At 34.9% G+C, this 17,493-nt stretch overlaps 1 protein-coding gene across 5 annotated transcripts in view; it reads right to left on the bottom strand.

Moving 5' to 3' along the window:
- The window catches only part of LOC145678674 (uncharacterized), a 327,665-nt gene that overhangs the window by 41,617 nt on the left and 268,555 nt on the right, over positions 1-17,493 (bottom strand). Inside the window, exon 1 of one of the 5 annotated variants that reach the window (XM_081749066.1) lies at positions 15,398-17,017. The exons of the other annotated variants lie outside the window; for them this stretch is intronic. Within the exon in view, the coding sequence (XP_081605192.1) occupies positions 15,399-16,217 (819 nt within the window). The 5' untranslated portion in view covers positions 16,218-17,017 and the 3' untranslated portion in view covers position 15,398. Of the gene's footprint in view, positions 1-15,397; positions 17,018-17,493 lie in introns of those variants that run through there. 5 annotated transcript variants of the gene reach the window in all.

Here is a 17,493-nt window from a genome sequence, read left to right on the forward strand (position 1 = left end):
AGGTATCGGTTTGTCAGACATTTTTTTTATTGTAACGGCTTTCACTTACTTTAAAGATAAAAAGATAGGACACTGAGATATATTGAGATATAACATTTCTATACTATCGAGTACAGTTTTTTTTTTAAAGTGTATGTACTCAACATTAATATTTAATTACAACAATTTCCATACTTTTAACATGTTCTTCGACATATTCTCAATTCTTATTTTGTTTACGGTACGGTTAATGCACACAATTCTAATGCGTTTATTTGCAGACTATAATATATATATATATATATATATATATATATATATATATATTGAAAAAATGGGCAGAAAAATTCGTTTCAAACTCTTGAAGAAAAGGTACTGGTATTGCATGAAGTTGTATACCGCTAGGAAAAAGAAAATGAAATGAAATATCCCACGATTATGTCCTTAAGGGAGATGACGATCTCCACCACAAATTTACTTGGCTGGGGATCGAATCAGAGACCCTACGCATCAGAGGTAAGCGCTCTAAGCCATCGTGCTCTCCTTGCCAAGAAAAAAAAAACACTGATTGTATGTTATATAAAATCATAAATGTCAAGTTGTGACCAGTATTTTAGTCCAAATTTTCGTCTTGTGAAGGGGTGAGAAACTGATATTTTTCTTGAGATAAAGGTTTTCTTTTCTTTCTTTCTTTCTTTCTTTTTTTTTTTTTTTTAATGCAGAAGTTTTTGGGAAGAAGAAAACAGGACAGTTGAAAGTTTTTCCAGTTGGACAAACCTGGCGTTACCGAGGGTGCAAAATCAAGGGGAGGGAGTTGGGGAGGAATTCACATTGAGTGTTTTTATAACAAAATTTCCCTCGCTAATTATTTTACTGGGGGTTAATAAATAGTTACACTACTGCCACAATTTTGCAAATTAATCACAATAAATCATATTTAAATAATGGATTAACATGTATGTATAACTATATTTATATGCAATTAACATATAGGTAATGTGTGATCTATTAGTTGGCGGTATACTTAATCTCACATACCTTATTAATTATAAATGTCCAAATATGTGAAATCCCTATGCAGCGCCGTAACTTAAATTTTTTCTGGGAGGGGGGGAGCAAGCATTAATATTTGGGCCCCCTAGAAAAAAAGGGCCCTTTCTTTCCATCTTTCTCTTACTCTTTGGGGACCCTCGGAGCAAGTGGGCCCACCCTCACGGCAAGGCTTGTGGGGCCGTTAGTTACGCCCCTGGGCCCATTCCATACATGACAAATTAAGGGGACAATATTGACAAATCTCAAAGCCATACGAATAAATATTTCTAGGGCCCGTAATAATAGACATTTTATGGGCTCACGACTCATTTTTGTTTTATTTACTTTCTGTGTGCTGTTTTGTTTATGTAATGTAGTGAGCCTGTTTGGTGCTTCTTTTATAATTTCATGTTCGTATCGTAGGGGAGAGTAGCCAAAATCGCACCACTTTTTACATAAATTGTTTTAATTCGAAACTTTTGAAGAAATTTAAAATGATTTTTTGATCGTATTGAACTGTATAGTTTTCCAATTATTTTACAGTGATTTCATAACGATATATTATTTTTATTATTATTATTATTATTACGTTAAAAATTATATTTTAAAAGCCTGCGATTAGTGCGATTTACGCAACAGGTTTCCCAAATCGCACTATGTGAAGCCAAAATCGCACCACCATTTGAATATATGCAAATTTTACAGTAATGCATATGGGTAAAACAAATTATCATTTCCATGGAATATCGCATTATTTTATTTATGTTATATTAAGATGAAGTATAATACATCTTTAAAGAGAAAAAAATATCTGCAATGTAAATAACGGAGCACAGAAATAACACCTTACAAATAAGCTAAGTAGAGATGCAACGTACAAGTAAAACAAATTAATATTTCTATGATATATCATATTCTTTTATCTCAGCGTTATTAAGATATATCATTAAAGAAAAAATATCCATATTGTTTATCCAGTGAGCAATATTGTTCATAATCCTATGAAACGTAAAGTATCTATATTCATGGAAAACAGACTGCTACACCTTATGTACACAAAAATCACATTGGAATGCACGTTCATCTCCTGAAACACCCACACAAGACTCATGTATCCAGACTTTACACAAAACACTCTGTACCATATCTTCGACTAAATTTTGTTGACAAAGGACGCAGAACCAATCTTGTTCATTGATTTCAAAAGACACATTTGAAATACTGCGAATATGTAGCTCGGAGCATTGTGATTTGGATGTATCTACTTTTCGAATACACTTTTTGATGTTAAGGTTTCCTGAAGCACACACAGACCTAGCTGACGGTTTAGAAAGATTAGGTCCCTCCACACGTTTAGATACTCTTGATTGCCTTTGCCGTTATTCTTCAAGATGTTTTTTGTAAGAACTTTATTAGAGTACTTCTGTTCTTTGTGGTTGCATGTTGGTAGTTCTATTTCTTCCTGCTATTGGGCTGGGCAGCGTCACTTTATTTTCTATATATTTTTTTTTCAAAGCACGATTCATAGACTTCGGAGACCATTTTGCATATTGTCATGTGCCCACTTTTTGTGAATTGTAACAAGAAAGAAACCAGGCAAAACAATTCATCAGGGAGTCAAAATCGCACTGGTGCGATTTCGGACACACGGTAGGAGTGCGATTTGGGAAACACCACCATTTAAAAAAATATATATTCTTTACATACCTCACAAATTAAAAGAATAATAATTTGAGTTTGTCACTATAATATTAATGGTATTTTGTTTATTACTACTTAGTGAAACATAAGCTAATTCTCTTACTTTAATCCTTATTCTACTGTGAAATACCCCGAAAATTAGTAACGAATACTTCAATTATATTGTATTGCAACTGCACACACACATAATTTACTGAACGTCGTCACTTCTCTCTCTGTAATTATGGAAATATGCTTAAGTACTTAATTTAACTAGCAGATGGCTTGTTAGTGTTACGGTTTATTTTTGAACTAGGGGTGGTGCGATTTAGATCCCGGTGCGATATTGGGAACTCTCCCCTATATGGAGCAAGAATATTTTGTCTTAAAGTGGGCCCCTCCTGAAACGGTGAGGAGCTTCCCTGGGGGTAGTTGCCCCTGTCTCCGCCGCAAGTTACAGCTCTGTCTCTATGTCGAAATATTCCCATCCGAAGAGGTTTTTCCTTCTTTTTTTTCAATCATGTCTTTCCCACCTCCACACATATTTCAACTGTTATTATATAATTTTGCACCATGGCGTTGCCCATTGTCCTAAAAGGTTAGTACTTGTCTTCAATAATCTTGGGTTCGAGCTCGATACCCATCAGAACATACAACTATCGTTCCAATATCTCATGACTATTGGGAAGCAACTGAATTAGAGATCGCTAATTCTAGTCTTGAAAGCTAGAGAAAGAGAATGACCAATGTGTTGACCATACATCACCCAACGAAGAACACGCAAATAACAGTCCATCATTGTCTATATCAAGATCCATGGAGTTGAGTAGATATATGCATGCATCAAGTGTTATCGACACCGAATTATTCTTTGCACAATCAATAACTCTTATTTTCTCAAACTAAAAAGAATAACACACAGTATGTAATAATACTCATTTACCTTGTAAATAACATATTCCATTTGTTGTCTGACAACAGGACGCAATATTCTCTGCTGAAACGAGTCAATAAAAGTGTTTGATAAAGCCTCTAGTTGATGGACGAGAAACGACCTACTCATTTCCTGGCTACAACTCAATTTAAACATGGTTCACGACAACAGGCGATGATTGGTGGACACATTCTTATTATCTCGCACCTGTTAATAAATCTATTGGATTTAAATCTAAAGTTAATAAAACTCTCAACATGTCATAATTAAAGTAATATATAGTTGAAAGTTCGAACAGTTGTTTTGTATGCGTTGTGAACGAATTGAAACCTTCAATAAAATTGTCCCTGTTTTAATTATGAAAAATATGGATAATTCTTACATATTTATGAATTAATTCTTTACTCTCAGAATCAAACAAACAGGACAGTTAAGAATCAGTTGATTAAACTATGTTCTCGCTGTAATTAACTAATTTTTATTGACACCTTTCGACATATACACAGGGTGTTTCAATTATTCAATTAGTAGGATGGAGTGGGAGTACAGCGTTCACCTCTGGTGCGTGTTGTCCCGAGTTCGATCCCAGCTCACGCCAAGAGGGCTTTGTAGTGAACAAACATCGTGTTCGTGGTTTTTCTTGGGGTTCTCCCGTCTCTTTTAGCCTAGCTGGCATAATCGTGGGACGTAAAACTGAAATATTTCATTTCATTTTCATTTCAATTAGTAGGGTCTAGATACTTTGCCATGCGATTAACAATTTTCCTCACATGGCAAGTACTCAGTGCCATTTTTTTTTAAAAAAAATAGAAGTTTATTAAATCAGGAATTTTTCGAAACTAAGATAATGCGAAAACTATTATCTTTGTTGCTTTCATAGAAGTGTTACCGCATAGACGCATATCAATCAGTATTATACTTAAAATAAGCGGCAGATAAAAGACAATATTAATAAGTTGGCAGCTATGACTGCGAAGAAACTACAAACAATAAAAAACAACAGGTAACAGATCACGTGTATACCACGTGAAGAACTTTGATTTGTAATGAGCGATATTCTCAATTATATTGAATCCAGAAGTGGTAATAAATTTGTCACTTCCCACTTGAATAGAGAGATCAGAGTGGTGATAGAATATATTATTCTGATGCTTAATTGATTACAGGAAACAGTTTCTAACTACCTATTATCAATTTTGTTCTATAGGAATCAACGTTAGAGCCAGAAATGGTTGATATCTGTCACTTCTGGTTTGATAAGATGGCTAAGAGATAAGATAATACATATTCTTAGAACGCTAAATCTACTCCAAACAAAAACAGTTTCTCGCTATCTCATTGTTTTTTGCTTAATTTAGATCAATTTTGATACCGGAAATATTAGTGGGTTTCTATCACTTTTCATATGGTTGTGTAGAAAGCTAATTAAAACAGAACTTTTTATATGGGTGTTCTCGCTAATAACATTCTCACGTGTTCATATTATTGAGTTTTAGGTGTACTGAAAATAAGATAAAATGTTCCTTCAATGAACTGAGGAATTACAATTAACATTTTGGAATGTGTGACAATTGTAGAAGAGGAAAGACCCAGAATATCTTATTATGATGTGCACAGACATCCCCTAGCTGCGTCTATCAAAAATGGAGTATCTATTTCTCGCACTCTTTTTCGGATTGGTGTGCAGTCTATTCATTCAAACATCTTAATAAAACTCAGTGGTAGCTCTTCAGAAAGTCACACCGGTATAAAACAGTCTAAAATTTATTTTTTGCTATAAGTTAAGGAAAGAAAATTTGCTTAATATCTTAATTCTGGTATACAACATACACAGTAGCCAATTTCTATAACAAGCGATATAAGTTTGAAATTTACCGATGTGACTTCTGCCAAGAGATCCTACTAATCAAAACTGATTCCTAAACAAATTTTTAAGCATAGAGATAAAACAACTGTCTGCAGAAAACTACCCTAACAATTTTCCTATTGAGATGGTATAATTCTCGACAAATCTTGTGCCGATATGACGATCAGAAATCATAGTAAGTTGCTGGAACTTTTACGCGTAGTCTCTAACTCGCTAGCTTCTTAACGAAACCAAGTGACGTATGATAAATAATATTAGCTCATTCTACCCTATGGAAGATAGAATTGGCTAATACAGGGGTTTTCAAACTATGCGGCGCGCCACCCTGGGGAGGCGCCAAAAGTTGTAAGGGGAGGCGCGAGGAGTTTAAAAAAAATATCCTACAAAGGAGCATATTTATAATGCAACACGTATACTTAAGTCTGCACCCTTCTTCTTTAGTAATACATAATGGACTAAGCCTTTGTATTACCTCTGTTTCACATACGATCAGGGATGACCCTTTCACCTTTGGCTTAAACGTGTATAATGCTTGTTAGATGACTACTAACGATCTTCTATTTATCTCTGTAGTATAGTATGTCTTCTTAACACAACTATGTCCAATTTGAGAAGTACTTTCCAGAGGATACACAGCACAACTGGATTGTGAACCCACTCAACGCAGAGAATCCACCAAATTTCACTACCCGAGAAGAGGAACAGCTCATTGATCTCTCTTTAGACAGTACATTGAAGACAAAGTTTCCCTCTACATCGTTGCCTGAATTTTGGAGCTCAATGAGGGATGAGTATCCGGAATTATAAGAAGGCTTTGGGAGTGCTCCTTCCTTTTGCAACTTCCTATCTCTGCGAAACTGTATTTTGAGCCATGGCGGTGATCAAATCCAAATATAGATCAAAACTATATCTCCAGAAAGAGATACGTCTTGTCATTTCAAAATATCTGCCGAGATTTAATAAATTCTGTGACTCAAAACAAGCTCATACATCCCATTGACTTTGTTCAACATTTAAATGTGTCGGTTTTGTTACGTAAATTCCCTCTCTGGTCGTATTTTTCAATTTTAACAAATATATCTGACTTACCACAATTTATAATTATTAACACCAGCTAATAACATTAAAAGGTGCAGTCAGCGTGTACAATGTAGATCACCTGTGTTAATGAGATATTTCCATTAGTGATCAATAAATGAAAGAGTTTATCATAGTGATAGTCCTTCTTTTAGGAACACATGTACTGTATTTATGTTGTTGACACATTCCATTTTTGACAGGGGAAGCGCGTTTAGACTTTGGTAGTTGAGTAGAGCCTCAACTGCAAAAAGTTTGAAAACCCCTCGGCTAATAGAAGAAACTTACACAAGTAAAATTACAAATCATACTAGTAGTATCTGAAACATGCCTCAAAAACCCTCAAGATTGCTTCACCCACAGACAATGAATTATAGTTACTCGACACATAAATAAAGACTCTTACCTCCGATATTAAAACTCTAACGTTAATCGAAATACTTCTATTTACTATGGCCATTATTAATTCAAATGTTTGTCGTTGAGCATGGACTATATTTCCTTAGACGTATGATAAATTGAGAATTTACTAATATAGCAATTAATCCCTCTAATATTATTATATATCCTTAGAGTTGCTTATTGTTTTTCTTAATTCAAAAGTTGGACGATAAAGGAACTGAAACCACTTCCAAAAATTATTTTAGTTAACTGTCAGCAAAATAAATTGCCCTTGAACTACATGATATTTTGTTAATAGTTAGCGACAAGATAAAACAAAAAGAAATCTTGGCAGTGGTTTGTGCCAATAAAGATATTGGCTTCATTTTTTTAAAATATATTTTTTTATAAAGACAAGTCAAAACTCATGTTCATTTTCCTCAACTTTTGTGCAGAAGCCAAGTTTTTAGACAAGTCGTTCTAATAACCATTTTCATTGGAAGCTGTGTTTTTGGGTGCAGAATTCTAGTTGCATATAATGGGACCGGATGAACAAAAACTGGATTTGGCGCTAGGCTGTAAACTTACCTGTACAAAACACAATACCTGTCTCAGATAAGATATTTTTTTTTCTAACTTTTTTCTCTAACTGGGCACTTACAGGAATCTACTGTTGTTCACGTGTGCATACATACAGGTGGCTATATTAAGACAAGCAGATTGTCTCCGTATTACGTTGCTGCTCAGATGGATTTCCACGGAATGTTTATTTGACTACAGAGAATTCAAATATTTGTTTGAAGTACGCAGACTAATAGAGTATTTCCCTGTTATTGTTTTCAATGATTTCTTTCGTAAGATTTTTAAAACCGAACAGTGTTGCCATACTTTTTCTATGCGCTATTAACACAAGTTTAAGATTCCTTTTTGATTTAAAAAAAAAGTCATGGTTGCTCTCAGATGTTTTAATATGTTATGTACATTTAATACCATAGAAATTGGAATACAGAATAACTTTTGCCTCGTAAAGATAGTGTAGCCAAAGAGACGAAACATTTCTCATCTAGATTCTAGTCTTGTGAACAAAACTAATTACATTCAAGTCTTAGATTTCAAACACTAGTTTAGTGTTACATCGTTAATACAAGCAGGAAGTTGGTAAACTGCAGATAACTACAATATAACAGCATTATCGACCTTTAAAGTTACGCAACTCATTAAATATAAATCTTTGTCTTTTAGGAGTACACATGGTTAAATCATGAGCAACTTGGAAAGTGGGGTGAGCCAATCAGAGAGGATTTATTGAATCGAGGGCCATACGAGACCTTTTTTACAATACTTTGGCGCGGGAAACCCGGGTTCGATTCCCGGCGGGAGCTCATGTGGTTCGGATTCCACGTTAATCAGTAGATCCACGTCTCATATAGCCTCGCTGCTGAACGGGACGTAAAAGTCAAAATCAATCAATCAATCAATTTTTTACAATAGTTGCATAGCATAGCCATATTCAATTTAGAAAATCGTTCGTCGTACACTATTACAGGAACACAAAAACTGTTATAACGGGAACCAAAATATTTACTAACTGAAGAAAAGCAGAAAAAAATCTATTCATTTACCATCTTACTGGATAGTGGAACACTTAACTAGTTGCCAATGTTCGGTGGAACACTCAAGACTGGATGTTCTAACGCGGAGGATATTTTCTAAGTGGATATCACTTATCCAAGAAAAACTTTGAGTTCAGTTTAAGGGATTACGTAAGAAATTCAATTTCAATAACGTGACGGGCGGGCTGGATTGAAGGGCTAAGTGGGCCAGAGGGCCGGTTGTTGCACATGGCTAGTTTAAAAGAAGATTCGCAATTGAATAAATGATAACATGATTTGTTTTATAATAAAAAAAATAAGGTTACCTGAGTACACAGTGCATTCTACTTAATTACTTCTTGCATATATTAGATTAGATCCGAAATAATGGAAATTCGAAGATAAAGCCTCGTCATAATATTATACACCAATTAAACGATAATTTCTTTCAATATTCAGTTGTGTAATTATATATAAGATTCATTATAGAATCTATTCTAATGCTACAGTAACCTGTTTCGTATTACCATTTTAAAATATAAATAATGAATATTGTTCATAAAATTGTGTAGTCTTAGTTATATAATTTTTAACGAGAGAGGAAGTTCCTACACGTAGTATGTACTCTAATTCCTTTACTGACTGCATAATATGTGAACACGTTAGTATATATGCGTTAGCTTCCATATATCAAAACTTTCATTCTGAAGTTCATTAGTGTATATACTCTTCATACAACTGAATTAGACACACCTGGTTAGAGGCATGTAGCACTTGCGTTTTGCCTTGACGGCGGCGATGCGACGTGACAGATTCCACAAATCACCAGAGACATTGGGGTTCATTACTGATCTATGATCGCTGTATAGCCTCTATGAAGATTGGTTTGAGCAGGGTCAGGACAGGCACGTCTCACTCAACTGCATCCCAGATATGCTCAATGGGATTGAGAGCGGGATTCCTCGAGGACCAGAAAGCATCTTTACATTCGTAAAGTGCTCATCAGAGCAGCCAGACAACTTGCTAGCAATGTCCTTAAGTATAGGCCTCCTGTAGGTGCTGGAAGCGACTAAATTGCTTAACATGATCTAGCAGCAGGTTCCTGTAACGTTCGCCGGTGGATGTTGCAAATGTAGACCAGGAGTTCCACTTTATCCAACGGGAAGTCCCAATACGAAGATATCACCAGCATCGATCTAAATTGTACTCTGTGGGCGAAAGGGATCCATTGTCACGTGCAGTTGACGATGCATCCGTATCTGGTCATTGACGTGCACCAACAATATCCAGACTCATCTGTTGAGGGACTAGCGTTAAATAGCTGTGTTCCTTTCTCATATCATGTGTCTTGTAACAGGTGTTGAGCCGAGGTACCCTCGTGGGGTGCTTACTTGCGTATTCCATTCCGAGAAGATTGAGTTGATTTTGAGTTTAACGTCCCGTTCAGCAGCGAGGCTATATGAGACGTGGACCTACTGATTAACATGGAATCCGAACCACATGAGCTTCCGCCGGGAATCGAACCCGGGCCTCCCACGCCAAAGGCGCGTACGCTAACCACGGAGCTTAGCCACGGAGGAGCTCTCCGAGGAAATTGTTCTGGATGGTATGGATACTCACACATTGTTGTTGCTCAGCACTGAGCTGAGTGATGTCAGTCAGCTTTTATCACCCGAGCTAGTCAACGGAGACTCCTGTCGTCAACGCGTCGTACATCACGACAGTTGATCCTGGCGGTTGTGATTTTGCCCGAATCCACGTACTCACGGTACACTCTTGATACTGTAGCACTTGGAAAGCCAAGCAACTACACGACTTCAGAGATGGAGTGAAGAGTACCTCTGGCTCCGAAAATATGGACAATGAAATGAGCTTAGGCTTTTGTGCTATTTATCCTGTACTCAACTGTTACCCATACAGCTAGTACGAGTTCTGACGTTCTTGTTGTCACATGCAACTCTCTCTTTGTGCATTAGTCACACCAAGCACAGCACCATATCCCCCGCTATCTCTAATTTAATTGCTCATGAGTGTATAATCTAATTGTAAACTTAATATTTCACTATGCACATGTCTTAAGTATACAATTGAATGAATGCTATCGTAGCCTTTTATTCTTTAGATTTAAGTTCCTTTTCCTTGCACCTTAATGTTCAATTTTTTTGTAATAGACCAAAGGGTGAGGTTAGTATTGGTTTTGTTCATGTCCGATTCATATCTTTGAGTTTTGTATTTTTATAAATATCAAGTTATAATGTGTTTCAAATTCACCAGTTACTTTAGTTCGTCTTCACTTATCTTTAAGAAGTGTGATAGGATTTTTCTAATGCAACGGGGAGGGGAGCACGATGGTTCAGTGGTAGAGCGCTTACCTTTGGTGCTCCGTCTCCCTTAGCCTAAAGGACATGATTGTGGAACTTTAAACTGAAAGATTTCAGAGATTTCTAGTGCAATTGATAAATGATAACAATTGTATTATATAATTTCTTATGGTTAGATGTTTCGTATATTCTTGCAATAAAAAATTCACATTTTTTCTGGATTTTCTAAAATTAAGTTCCTTATATTCGTTATTTTTATGTGCTACTTATTTTTTTAATAGGGGAAATTATTTCTGTTAAAAAGTAAGGCAGCCTGCTTTCTATGTGAATTATTTTTGGATCAAAATATATCCAAAGGCTCGTGTCCATTGTTTTTTCCGGACATGTTTTTCCCGGAGCTCTGAGAGTGCTCCCCGAGGAGACCAAAATAATACGTCTATAATATGATAATAAATAGAATAGTACCAGCAGTGGCCCCCGGAATACTAAGTGTGTTCTCCCGGAACATAGTTTCTGAAAGAAACACTGCTCGTGTCTTACTTACCCTCTGTACTCAACTGTTACCCATACAGTTAATAGGAGGTTTGACGTTCTTGCTTCATTAACCACACAGTATACTGTTATCTTATTAATATCATAATGAAAAGCTTGTTAAGAATACACTTCAGCATCAGTTTCATCTTGAGTGATGTGGTTACCGTATAGCGTCAATTGTTAGGTTTTAAAAAAACTGTCTTTTCACAACTTGCTCGTAAACTACGCATGAGGATTCAGTTTCACTGATATTTTGTTACGCTTGATGAGATTATCGATTGGTATGTGTCTTGCATTTGGACACTTTTTTTAAACCATTAAATGCTAACAATATTGTAGAATTTATTGCAGTAAAGATTTTGCAATAATGAAGTGATAGATAAAGTTTAAGTGAAAGTAAACTATCTAAAAATAAATAAAAACGAAACTGACTATATGACGTAATAACTCCTGAACCATCCGACCGATCTCGATCAAATTTTCCACGTAGATGAGATTCGGGCCTATCGAAAATGACCGATATCAGATAGCACTTCAGTAGTAGTAAAAAGTGACTGACTAACGGAATATATTTTGTAATTTCACATATAAATGTAGAAAATTGGGAATGAAAGAAAAAAGGACAGTTTATGCCAATATAAGGATTAAAAACAGAAGATATTTATTGAAAAATATTTTAGTGGATTGGGGTTGACTACTACAACCAATATTTTTGTGCTATTTGTCATGGCTTTTTTAAAAAGTAATCACAATAAATGTGGTCTCACTGGCATGCTGATTGCCAAGGAAATGGCACCTGAGAAATGGGAGAAGGTGAGAAGAAGGGTACCTTTACACGGACATGTATAGAATAGAATTACAGTAAAACTTAGGTAAACCAAAACCTTAATAAAGAGGAAATATGTCGATAACAAAAAATTTCGAAAGACTATTGTTACTTATTTCTTGCATCACCAATGTACACGGTTGCTCGACCACGAAACGATGTGACATGACATGATCATGCGTTAAGTAGCATAATAGAAATGTGATCAAATCTTATTCCACATCACCTATACTTCCCCATACTTTAATCCATACTTCAGGGCTGCTTCAATAGACACCTTGCCACTTGCTTCAGCCCAAAGTACGAGTCATCTAGTGAAAAGGGACAAAATCAAAATAACTACATTAAGCCTCTAATATTTTCCGATAAAGATGGTTCTTATTTTTATAGGTTCTATCATTTTATGCATGGAGGTGGAGAATACTAGAAAAACATTGCTGCAGATGAGTTTGTGAAGTGTTACAGGAGAATATGAATAAATACGAGTCTAAAGGCTGACAAAAAATATCTACTTATTAAGGTTAACATGAAATCAAACTGGATTATTTCTAGAAATAATTCTCAACAGGAGCTTTTACACACTTTTAAATATTATTTACTTCTTTACGTTAATTCACGTACATATACCGTATTCTCTTTTCCTTTGTTTTTTAACTATAAAAATGTTATTTATTTTATTTTATTTTTGTACTTAGAATTATGCCTCCAAATCTTAGGAAATAACTATTGCAAATCTCTGCCTCCAACGTTAGACGAACAAATTCTCTTGGTTCAAGAATATTTCTTCCCATAAAGACATGAACATTTTAAGAACCATTATCCATTTAGAGGCGATATTTAGTCTTCGATTTTTGAACTCTGGGTTCTCAACCGTTGATTTATTTCTAACTCTTCTACTATTTGATAATATTATCGTTGACAACACTATCAGATATTTAAAATATCACAAAGTAACAAATTGACCGTATTTTCATCAATAATTTTAGAATGCGTAAGCATGCAGAAAAAAATGCTCATTATGTGATGTATTTTGATTTAGAATCTCTTTACAAAAAAAGGTGAGAAATACCTTTATCATCATCTTGTTTGTTCACCCTACTGATTTATATGGAGAAACTGTCTTTTTTCGGGAGGGGGGGGGGTAATTAACAGGATTTTTAATGGGTTGATATTTTTTCTTCTTCTTCAGGTTTATTCCTTTGTAGAATGAACTTCCATTACATAGATTTTATTTATAAATATTTCTATTAAAATATATAGAACTATTCTAATTTTTACAGAGAAAGAGAATAAAATGCAAAATGGCCCAAAAGTAAGTATACAGTCACGTACTGATCGGTCATGACATTTTATATCATTTACTTATGGTTATCCATACAGGTATTGATTTAATTTCTTCCTTATCTGTTCTTAATTTATATTTTAAGCTCGAATCAAATCGAAGCAAATGAATTCATTACCTTAATTAATCAAAACGTCATACTTGATATATGCAGGTCTGTATATCTATTTTTGGGCTGTCTGTAGATTTGAGGAAACATCAAAATCCCCTTTCATTCAAAAGAAAACAATATTTCGTCATATAAAATCTTGGGGCTGAGACACCATTGTAGCATAGGTACTCAACACCCTCAACCTATTCTATTGATGATTCCATTTCAGGTACGGGAGACTAAGGATAGATATTCTGCTTTCAATGTCGTTCGGGTTAAAATTATAAGTCAAAGTCTTAAAACATGTCTAGTAAATAGGTACATTAAACTCTAAACAACGAATACAGGTAATTTTGCAGTATTATTAGAATTTAATGGGGGAGAATGTAAAAAATAAAAATATTAGATACTATATACCGAACCATAGATCTCGTTGCGTAGAACAAAGTGATATGCACGAGTATAAAAGCTCAAGCATCTACTGAGAAAATGGAGAAAAAACAATTTGTAAACCTAAAAATCCATGCTGTACGAGAGCCATGCTACTTATAGAGCTAAAACTAATGATGAAATATCACCCGTCAAGCTCTTCACCATGACACTAGCAAGACAACAGTATATAGTATGCTTAATGAGGTATATCCTAAAGTTATAATTAACTCTTAACTGAAGGATTATCCAAATATAAGACATATATTACTCCATAGATCAAATAGAGCTCAACAAAGGTAAATCTAATATCTGAGGGTAAATTCTCACGCAGATTTCGAGAAAATCTGAAAGTAAACGAACTTTTATGGCACATAGCATGAAAATACTTAGTGTACTCTTTAGATTTCCTGAAATACAAAGTCCTCCTACCTTTATGATATTTTCTTCGATCATTGAATATTGCTCACCTATATGGAACATAGCAATACCTACTAATCTAGCTTGCATTGAGTCTGATTAAGCTTCTTTCTTTTTTTCTTTTTTTTGACACAGTTAGATTTATAATTCGAATTAAGTAATTACTCGAAACAAGAACTAATGTTTTAAATGAGCTTATTTTCTTGTGACAAACGATCCAGCGGAGCTGATCTACTCTATCTGTATAAGATCATCAATTGCAAAAATTGATTCTGAATGCTTACTATCGCAGATTAACTTTAGTGTTCCTCAGCGGCGAACTCGCTCTCTCAATTTGCTAACTTATGAGACACCTAGGTTATCAATTGTAAAGCGCTCCTTGTTTTATACACCAGAGCATGATTGTCAACAGGATGTAACATTTTTACCTCTGAGAGAAACTTTAGAACTCGATGAGAACATTGTGTATTGAGAGAGGAATTTTTTCCTGTATTTTATATCTCTTTTTTTTTGTTTCCCTTTATTATTTTTGTCTTTATGTTGTACAGTTTTTGCTAATTAGTCTTGTGCTGTATGAAACTTTGTTAATAAATAAATAAATAAATAAATAAATAAATAAATAAATAAATGTCCTTCGTTGCCAATGATTACTAACAGATTTTTTTTGTTGGACGAAATTATTTACTTATGTACTGTAAATACAGCACAATACATTGTTAACCAGCCGATTGTCATTTATCTTTGCCTAATGGCGATATACGGTACTTACTCTTTATATACGTATATACCGATACTATTGAAAAACATTGCGTACATACTTGTAGCATATACAACAAAATAGAATATTACCACAAGAACTTCCACATACGCACACACACAAACAGTAACATACCTCAATTGCCTTCCGGAAGCATTCCCTTATGGTTTAACTCCTCCTCGTCTTGATGAAACGAAGCATGCGTTAGGGTAATTACCACAACCAAGATGCTGGATATGAGAAGAAATAGAAAAGTAGCCACAACTACAAGGACAGTAGTTCGACGCCGTCGCTCTTTTGGAGGTAAATCCTTTCTCGGTAGTTTGATCTGCGAACCTGTGGTAGACTTCTTAGACACGGAACTCTCTGTACGGCGAAGATTGGATCGAATACTGTGGTTGCTGCCTCGTCTTTGGGATACCTTCCTCTGGAGGCCATCAGGAAACGATCCATGGACACCAACAGGTTCACTGTATTGTCTGCTGAAAGTCCTTGCACCGTTTCTTTGTTTAGGGATCTTTGATTTGATCTCTGTCCTTATAATATCAGATTGATGACGACGTATTTTTGGAGCTTTCAGAGGTTTTCGGAACTCGTTATCATGACAGAGAACCAAACCCGCATCCGATGCGTGATGCATGAAACAACGATGGCCTTGCAAGGCAGCAATTTTTCTTAAATTATTTTCCACTATAGGTGTCTGAGGGATACTTTTAAGCCTCATCTCGTAAGAATTTAGTAACATTTGTGTCGTTTCATCGTCGATATAAAACGAAACTCGATTTCCCAAATCATCCTCTGGAGTTGAATTTGGTCTTGAACTTTTGCTATGTTGCCGTTTTACGTTCTTGGATTTTGGACTTTGATTTTTCGATTTTATACTCCCGGACTGATGAATATTTTCATTCGAAATTTCCGAAGATCCATTCGGCATTCCCACAGTTGTCACAACCATTGTTTCTTTAGTACTTAGCGTTACGGAAAGAACTTATTGTACTGCACAAACCACACAGATATTTTACAACTTGTCTATTATTTTGCAAGACAATGACGATGTCAATACAGTAAGAAAAAAATAGTACAATATAATAAAATCAACAAACCATACAGTTCTTGCGTATGTTAAGCGTTTTTTTTTTTTCAGAACTTACACTAGTATTATACGTTTTCTATTTTGTTAAAAGTTAGGCACAAGAACTTTAGTTCTTGTAAAGAGTCTTTCAGAAATGTGGCAAATCAATACACAAATCACACGGATTTTATACACATTGTTTTTTTTTTTTCATTAAAAAGTCACATTTAAGCCTAAATTCTTTTAATTGGTCTTTCCATATTTACGACAGAAGAATTCACGCTCACTGTTTTAGACAACCAAAAAGTTTCAATATTTTGTCCAGAAGTCCAAGAAACTAGGTATACACAGCTTATTCAGATTTACTAGAAAAAACGATAAGTGCACATATAAGGTAATTCTACGCGGAAATTAGAACAGTTTAACTAAAAAAAGAAAATGTTCCGCTGATCAATTTTACTTGCGAAATATACTACATATGTTTATTCGAGTAAATTGGTGCAGATATTATTGTTTTTCTCTAAAAAAAAACATATGTTCTGATAAAAATGTTCTACAAACAATAGAAATTGATGGCAGAGAGTGCTTTAATTTATGATAGGCTTATTACACACACGTCACAGGACACACACATACAGCTTGGATTGCAGTTCTTTCGCGTGTATTCGCCTGCCTCGGGATCAACTTGGAAGAAACCTGGAAACTATAGACATACAACGCTCTTTTCAAACACACACACGCACACGTGGAGCGGGCGCGCAGGAAGAAAAGGGGGAGGGTTTTACGTCACAGCAATCGTCCCTCTCTCATCTCTTTCCTTCTCATTTCCTTTTTACTCTCTTTTTATAACTTCTCTTCCTAGATCATTCTTGTTCTTTTGGTGGCCTCTCTTCCAGCAACGAAGAGAAAAAAAATGTACGCATATACCCTTTGTTTCAGAAAATTAAAAAGAAACAAATTTATTGTTTGGGTATATTTGAGTATTTCATTTGTCCTTTTAACTTAAAAATACATTTTCTTCAAGTTCTGATCTTCAAAACGATGCATATATAAATAACTAAAATAACAATATTGTAATTTAATACGTTTCAAAAAGTTACTAGAAAACACACTCAACGTGGAAATACAATTAGAAACAGAACTTCGGATTCGTTCTCAA

The sequence above is a fragment of the Thermobia domestica genome, chromosome 2 (genome assembly GCF_964235325.1).
Source record: "Thermobia domestica chromosome 2, izTheDome1.hap1.1, whole genome shotgun sequence".
NCBI classification, from domain to species: domain Eukaryota; kingdom Metazoa; phylum Arthropoda; class Insecta; order Zygentoma; family Lepismatidae; genus Thermobia; species Thermobia domestica.